The 9074-nt window shown below is 36.5% G+C and overlaps 1 protein-coding gene across 1 annotated transcript in view; it reads right to left on the bottom strand.

Moving 5' to 3' along the window:
• The window catches only part of igsf3 (immunoglobulin superfamily, member 3), a 332749-nt gene that overhangs the window by 101550 nt on the left and 222125 nt on the right, over window positions 1–9074 (bottom strand). Inside the window, exon 3 of the mRNA XM_056465165.1 lies at window positions 7752–8171. Coding sequence (XP_056321140.1) covers window positions 7752–8171 — 420 coding nt within the window. The remainder of the gene's footprint in view (window positions 1–7751; window positions 8172–9074) is intronic.

Genomic DNA, 9074 nt, shown 5'->3' with positions numbered 1-9074 from the left:
TAAGATCTCAATGTATCACTGAGCCACAGGTATTACTTTTATTTAACTTGTATATGTTATTTTGACTCTGAAAGGAATGGTAGACAAAGGATTAGTTCACGCAAAAAAATCTTCATTTATCTTCAGAACACAAATTGAGATATTTTCAAGAGCTCCATTATCTTTCATAGATGATCCTGAGACTTTCAAAGTCTAGTAAAGGAACCAAAAAACTTGTCAGAACAAAGAAAAGATAAAGGCGAACAATGCTTTCAATTTTTTGGCCCAAAAAATTTGTTATGGAGCTTTGCATGAATACAGTAGAACCACTGAAGACACATGGAATGTTTTTGACAGCGTCTTTGGTTCCTGTTCTGCACTTTGAACATCTCTGGAGGATGAGAGACTGTTTTGGAATGACATAGGGGCTGGGCGATATGGCAAAAATGCAATCTCGATAATTATTTTCCTCATTAAATGATAACAATATATACTTCAATATAAGTTGTTAATGCTTGCAGATTTAAAAGATTACCCCAACAATGACAGAAGCCAAAAAAATCAGAGGGTCCATTAAATGGCATAACATATTTTCGGCCAATAAATTTTCGGTGGCCAAAAATTCTATACATCTATACATTCTATCAACACACTTTTAGATTCCCATTGTTGCACATTTCTGCTGTGTGATTGACTCTTAGATCAATATAGAGTAAAAAAGTCCAGAGCTTATAATTGTTATAAATTGTATCGCGATTCGATATAATATTCTAGTCTTTAGGATGACTCTCTGTGGTCGTTAAAAATTATAGGATGTCCTTCAAAAAAGAGTAGGGTTTAACCCCGTCATCCTGGCCAAATGTGCCCACTAGCCTCTGTCCATCATGGCCTCCTAACCATCCCCATATATTTATTGGGCTCATCACTCTGTCTACTAATCAGCTGGGGTGTGGTGTGCGGTCTGGTGCAATATGGCTGCCGTCGCATCATCCAGGTGGATGCTGCACACTGGTGGTGGATGAGGAGATTCCCCCAATGTAAAAGCGATTTGAGTGTCCAAAAAAACGCTATATAAATGTAAGGAATTATTATTATTATTATTATTATTATTATTATATTGTTTATCGGCCCAGCCCTTCATGCGGGTGAGTAATTAATAACAAAATTTTCTTTTTTGGGGGGTAAACTAATTGTTTAACTTGGATTATTTAGATCAAGAACCATGATTGTTTCAAAGTCTGAAAGTCTGAGTAAATAAACAAATTTGATCGATCTTGCTTTAGGGAGCAAGATTTTTAGGTCAGGTATTCTGAATGAAAGAGAATGGGTCTTAAATCTGCCCCTATAAGGAGTCTGTCTGTCTGCTCTGCATTTATTTCCCCACTGAAGATCAGAAATCACAAGCATTAAGCACTGTCCCCATCTGGAGTCTGTCTCTGTGGACGTGCCCTTGGGAGACAGTCATCAAACATCCACACCCTAAAAATCACAACCCGGTCCACTCCTCATCCAATATTCCCACCCACTGGGACTCTTGACCAATAACATGTCTGAATTAACATGCCACTCGCAGCTCCAGTCCTGCAGTGCCTTTGATGAGGAGGTGCGCTGTCACCTCCCATTGCCATCAAACCGCTGGGCCGGTGCGTGTGCTCTGAGATTGAGTTACAGCCCTGTGTTCATTCAGTCAGAGAGACACAGAGCCTGCGTCTGCTGTACATGCTGTCTTATGCTCAAGATGGAGCGACGGCTCTGTAATAAATTGGAAAGTAATGGACTAAAGCCGGAGATGAGGGAGGCATTTTTCTGCCCCAGCCTCTGTCCCGTGAAATATGGCTATTCTGGAAAGTGGGAGAGAGGAAAAAGTTCAGATCTATGGCACCTTCAGCGCCGTGTTAAAGAATAGTTCATCCGATGTGACAGCTGTGTGTGACAGAGCAAAATTTATATCATTTTCCACTGAAAGTCTAGCATTTTACTCTCGAATCAAATGTGGTGTTATCAGACGAGCCACAGTAGGTTTGACGTCAAACTTCATTGGTTTTCATGGGCAAAAGCTTGGCATAAAGTCTCTACAGGTGCTATTTTTTATAACTGAAAGGGACAGTTCAACCAGAAATGACAGTTCTGACATAATGTACTTATCGTCAAGTTGTTTCTTTCTTCTGTGGAACTCAATGTTTCTGTTTTTGTGCATACAATGAACATAAATATGGTCTAGAACACTGACCAACATGCTAAGGATGGGAAGAGTCCCTGTTTCGATAGATACATTGGTAAAAAAACAACAACTATGTGGTGAAATAGTTTGAAAAATGTTCATCAGATATGTCAGCATTTCAATTGTGACTCATCGATTCATGCAATACTTCTATTGTTTAGAAGCGACCAACAATCTGTGACCAATATTTTAAATGTAGATTGATTTCTCTTGTCCATAGGTCTCAAACTCAATTCCTGGAGGGCTTCAGATCTGCACAGGTTTGCTCCAACACTAATCTAGGTGTTCAAAAGAGTCATAAACACCTTCATTATTTGGATCAGCTGTACTTGGTCAGGGTTGGAGCAAAACTGTGTGGATCTGCGGCCCTCCTGGAATTGAGTTGGAGATCTATGCTCTAGTCTATTCATTCATTCATTCATTTTCCTTTGGTTTAGTCCCTTATTTATCTGGGTTTTCCACAGCCGAATGAACCACCAACTATTCCGGCATATGTTTTATGCAGCAGATGCCCTTCCAGCCACAACGCAGTACTGGAAAACACCCATACACTCACATTCACACATGCAGTCATACACTATGGCCAATTTGGTTAATCAAATTCACTTAAAGACCATTTCAATATGGTGATGCCATTGGCCCATGAACATTTCCTACTTGTTGTCAAACAATTTTAATAACTGTAACAAGAGGCAATTCAATCATTTCTCAATGTTAAAACTGTTGTCATAATGTTACTTATCAATATGTGAACCTTTTAGGATTCTTAGAAGCTATGGAAATTAAAAATGTAAAACAGAAAATACGTTAGGACTATTGTTATTATTTACAACCCTCAAAACGGTCTATAGTGCATGTCTTTGGACTGTAAGTGAAACCGGAGCACCAGGAGGAAACCTATACGAACATGCAGAGAACATGCAAACTTCACACAGAAATGCCAACTGGCCCAGCCCGTTACTCGAACCAGCGACCTTCTTGCTGTCAGGGCAACAGTCCCACCCCTTTCTCTTGTCTAAAACATGACAACACTACGAAGACCTGAGGAGAAGCAGGGATTAATAAAGCGTTCCTTAATATCCATCATCAATCCACCATAGCTGAAAGCAAAAATATTTGTTGTGTTCAAAGTATTTGAGAAGATGTTTTCCTCAGTGGAGGGAGGGAGGAGGGTTAAATAAGAAATGTTTAATTAATAAAGGGGTTCATTGAATTGAAGTAAATATATGACTTGGGCTCAACTACGCATACATATAATTGGGACACTAGTCAAATAGTCGGTGTATGATAGGTATGCACTGTTATTTGAAACTTTCTGGTGATAATTTGGTTTGGTTTTGTTCATACATACATTATTCATTCATTTTATTTTGCTGAATGAGCTAACAATGATTCATGAAAATGTGAAACTTCTGTCTCTCTGCCACTAGGGTTTGAAATGAAACAATCATATGGGAATTTCAGAAACATTGGAGTGGCAGATTTAGATTATGTATTGATTCTTTTTGGAGCATAACATTTTCAGATTGTACTCTCAGAAAAAAAGGTAGACGGTGGTACAAATAATGTTCCTTAGGGAACAGTTTTGTACCTTTGCAAAAGTTGTACCTCATATGGTACAGAAAAGACTGTTCTGTACCTTTTATGGTACAATTGAAATGGAGGTAAACAATTGTTCTCATTAAAAAGTTACACAAGTGTTGGACAACTCCTTATTACAATATCTATGAAAATAAATATTACTGGAAAGGCAAAGTGATTTATGAATAATTTCCATATTAAAACATGAATCATAATTTAAAAGCATATGTTTAAACAATCTCTGGAACATTGATTATTAAGTTCTATGATACAAAACAACAGGTAAAACAAAACTATAGGTATTGTAAACTAAACATTTAAGGCATTTTTAATAAACATTTTGTAAGCATTTTCTGATGAACACATTTTCATTATTGACATCCGCACGTTGTTGGCAAAAGTCCTGCATTTTAGTATTATAAAACTAATCAAACATTGTGCATGTCTCGTTACTTTTGCATAATTCCATTTCTATTTTAAAATTAAGTAATTTAAATAAACTTTTAAGTGATTACAAAGGTATTGTGTGAAAACTGGAGAAAAAAGTTTTATATTGTACAGTACATGGAAGAATGTGTTTTGGTAACGTTTTTGTGAAAAGTGTTGACAAATGTTTAGCAAAAAATAGATCTTTTGATTTATGTTAAAGTGTTTTTTATTCTTTATTGTCAATGGAAAAGGTGCTTTTACACAAAACAAACTTAAAAAAAAAAAACATTGTTTAAAAATGTATTTGATGTTTTATATTTCCTGAAAATAAATGGACACATTTTGGATAAAGCAAAATGCCTTTAAATAGATCTTGAAGGAACACATTTGAAACTGTTAAGCTGCAAAGTGTCGTGTCACTTTAGTGGTACCTTCATGGATCAGATTTGTACCTTTGATGAAGGTACAATATTGTATCTGCAGGTTTTAAAAACCAAAAGAACATTTGGTACAAATTATGTCCTTAAAAGTACAAACTGCAATGGTACAAATTTGCTTCTTTGTCTTAAGGTACAATTCTGTTCCATAAAAAGGTACTGCCACAGTGACAAGGGTTTGTACCTTCTTTGGTACAACATTGTACAATTTTTTTTCTAAGTATAATGATTACAAAGATTTTCATTGTTTAGACAAAACCAGTTGAAACATTCTTCAAAATATCACCTTTTATGGTCTATAAAGTTTGGAATGACACAAGGATGACAATATAATGATGGAATTGACTTTTTTTTTCTTCTATAAAGTGTTGGTCATCAAGCAGATGTCAGTCACTGATCAATACTCAACTGAGTCGATGCATTTTCCTCATTACCTGATACAGAGCCCACAGAGACTTCACTACACTTCGCTCTATGATAACCTTCGTGACACTGACAATATCAATGAATGAAGTGGACTCGAGGGTCGATGCCTGCTCTGTGCTTTACGACAGACATGTTGATGTTTAGAGAATGAGCAGCCAGTGCTCGGGGACTCCAGTAATGTGCTTAATTTTTGATAGCTATCAGCTCACAGGGTATATTTAAGCACTTTGCGGGAAAGCAAATTCATGCATGCTCTGTTTTCGGACAGCAAGGCTATCATGAGCATGACATGTTTGTGAAAATTGGGAGTGAAGCTAAACAGATTTCTGCGGAGGAGTTGAGAGGAAATTATCTCCTTGGTACAAGCAGACACTACTGTATATTGATAAAAACAAAACAACACTTTAAGAGATTAATGTTCATTTTTTCATAAATTTTCCTTCAGTTTAGTCCATTTAGAGGTTCCCACAGTGGAATGAACCGCGGATGCCCTTCCAGCTAGTACTGAGAAACACCCATATATTATATTATATTATATTATATTATATTATATTATATTATATTATATTATATTATATTATATTATATTATATTATATTATATTATATTATATTATATTATATTACACTTATTAACTACGGCCAAATTAGTTTATCCAATTCATCTATTCTGTATGTCTTTGGACTTTGGAAATCCACGCGAATACGGGGAGAACATGCAAACTCCACACAGAAATGCCAACTGACCCAGCTCGAACCAGCGACCTTCTTGCTGTGAGTGTGACCACTGAGCCACCATGTCGCCCAAGATTAATGTTTAATATATTTTAAGGGGTTTTGAAATGTTTAGAAACCATTAAAACATCCATATGATTTATTTGGTTAAAAGACACGATTGCTTCACTTTATATGACAAGCAAATTTAATTTACAGTAGGCCTTCATGTACAAATAAACACTGACCAGTCGACCGTGTTTACACCATTTAAACTTTTGTTAATAGAAACTAAAGCAAGCTTGCTTGACACATACAAACCAGTGAGGTTGAATATTGTCTCACAAGATCATTACAGTTTCATCAAGAACCAATGAGATTTGTTCTGGCACGTCAAGCAGTTATGGTTTAGCTTCTGATTTTGTTTGCTTGTCAATGTTTATAAGTGAACAAAAACCTGAATTAAATGTGTTAATCATATAAAGTGATTATATATTTTTAGAAGACGTGGACTGAACCAACTGATATGAATTTTATAGATTTGGAAAGACATAATATAGCTTTTTTTCCATTTAAGGTGAACTAACCATTTAAGGTCTATGCATAATTCCTATCTATTCAGTCTATTCTCAGATCTTCTATCCACTGCAAATGTGTCCTACATTTCATTGTTTAAACAGTTATACAATAGTAGGACTTCTTCCAGAACTACTCAATGGAATACATTTCTGAGTAACTTGTAACTGTGTAAACCATTATTTTCAGTAAACAGTTAATTTGCATAAAACTAAATTTATTTATGAGGCCTTATGTGTACTTCTATCCCTCAAAGCCTCACTATTGTTCATGTCACATTAAATTTAATGTCACTTTTTTTTCGTTTTAGCTAAATTTGATAATAGGTTTTTTTTTTTTTTTTTTTTTTTGCTGAACACAGCTCTCTAGTTTTTTGGGACAACTTAAATGTTTTATGCCCTATCCCCTTAAATTTGTAAAAACAATTAAAGAGCACCTATTTTACTTCTTTTACAAGATATAAGATAAGACTTTGATAAGGTAAGACCGCTCCAACGTGCATGTCTGCTTCTCATGCATTACATCAGATAAACAGCCGTCAGTGATAGAGTCACGAATGAAGCTGAAATAGGGTCACTAGTCAAAAATACCAAGTAAGTTTATTTGATGTATTTGTGGTATATTCAAGCCTTTCTGAAATGATGAGCCACACACAAATGCCGTTTGCAGTAGACACACACACACACACACACACACACACGCACACACACACACACACACACACACACACACACACACACACACATATACATATACATATGTGCGTTTACTGACACCATACAGCCATGGTGATTATAGCGGTTAGGAATTACATAGCAATTTTACTCTCTTTATTACAAGCATGCACTATTTTAAAAACATTTTAAAGTTATGAAATTAATTATTGAGATGCAGCTGATCACAGAGAGTTGTAACGCATTTTAATCCCAGTTTCTTTGCCAAAAAATATTCTGTGGACATATGTATGTATATTATTATGGAGACATGGCACCTGTCAATCAATTCAATGGGCGGGAAAAACCACACTCCTACATCACGTTGCAGTGGGCCTCAAAATCCCTGAGATTTGGGTCGTATTTTAACGTCAGAAAATTGTTATGTTTCTATCACTTGTCATCTTACAAAAGTTAAGGTGCCCTTTAAGTTCACTTAATCAAGTTGTATTGGGACAACAAGAAGGAATTGTGTGGAACCCAGCATCTTTTACAGTGTACACTCCTACAGCAAATTAAATATGTGTGCTTTCAACCTGAGAAGAAAACCCCTTTCTTTACCAGCACCTCTTCTATTCATTGTGTTAAATTAAATCAGTCTTGTTGTATAATAAGCAATTAAAATCTGAAAGAGCAATTACCATCTAAAAGAAGTTCCCAAACAATTCTCCCTCACCTGTGGGCTGAACTTTGACCGACGTCTTCTCTGACTCTTTCCGGGTAAGGGCGTACCAGGAGCGATCGGGGTCCTGGATCCATTCAGAGGCCTCGCAGTAAAACTCTCCCTGATCTGAAGGCTGTAGTTTATAGATGGTGAGACGGTAGGACGTGGCGCTGGTTTTGTCCAACCGCAGATCTCCAGAGGAAAGACGCTGGCGATACTGGCCACCAGGTCGTAGAACAAAGTCCCGTGATAGAGTGACCAGATCACGTGGACCAGAACTCGGGTCATCAGCGGGACGCAGGAACCAGCCCACAGACACGTGAGTGTGCTGGGACGTCTGGCGTGTGACTTCACAACTCAATTGTAGGGTGTCTCCTTCCACTTTGGCAAGGGTTTGAGCAGCGGCCGCCACTGCCAGAGAGTCCGGGATTACTGTGAAGGAAACCAGGAGAAGAGGTTAGTTTGAGAGTGGAGTTCATGAACAACAAAACACATCCTGGAAGCCATCGGGTCCATGTCTTATTAACATTTAAACAGGATTCTCTCCTGCAGGGGACTCAATCTCAGCCCTTTTATTAACTTATAGCCTCCAGAAAAAAAACAAGCCTCTTTTTTTTTTGTCCTCAACAACCTCTTGCTCTTCTCGTCCTGTGACAGCCTGTGGGTCCCTTTTTTTTTTTTTAGAAAAAAATATGGCAGATTTTTTGGAAAAACACAGAAACACTGTAGCACAAACTGATATATGTGCACTGTAGAACAAACTGATATATGTATGTTTTCTTAGGTCTGAAATGTACACCGCACAAGTACTTAAAAGCAAATGATTTATGCTACCAGCAATGCATTAGTATTGAAATTGGAGCTGAAATTAAGAAGAATTAATTTACTTATGATTGTTAACCTATTAAACTTATCTCAAAATATTAAAAAACAAATTACTGAAATCAGCACATTAATTTAGGCATCACAGAATTGTGATGAACTGCACGAAACATGAAAATTCAAGATTCAACAGTGGTAAATGAGCATGCACAGTTAATTAATCGATAGTTATAATTATAAAATAAAAAAAAGAAAACAATCGCTACAAATGTTTTAGTAGTGTTTTTCAGTCCTAAAAAAAACTGGTGTACTATTACCCACCCAACCTGCCCATGCTGTTTTATAATTTTACCTGAACGTTTCAGCGAGACATCATTCAGTTGACTTCGAATAACCAACGAATGCACAAATTACAACAAATTAAGATGAGAGTTAAAAAACATTTGGTAAACAGTTAAAGGGAATGCGAATACACGTAAATTAGGCAAGTCTAATCAGCAAAACAAGTGAGTA

The sequence above is a fragment of the Danio aesculapii genome, chromosome 9 (genome assembly GCF_903798145.1).
Source record: "Danio aesculapii chromosome 9, fDanAes4.1, whole genome shotgun sequence".
Classification (NCBI taxonomy): domain Eukaryota; kingdom Metazoa; phylum Chordata; class Actinopteri; order Cypriniformes; family Danionidae; genus Danio; species Danio aesculapii.
The sequence above is the reverse complement of the archived record's forward strand: the minus strand, read 5'-3'. Positions and strand labels throughout refer to the sequence as shown.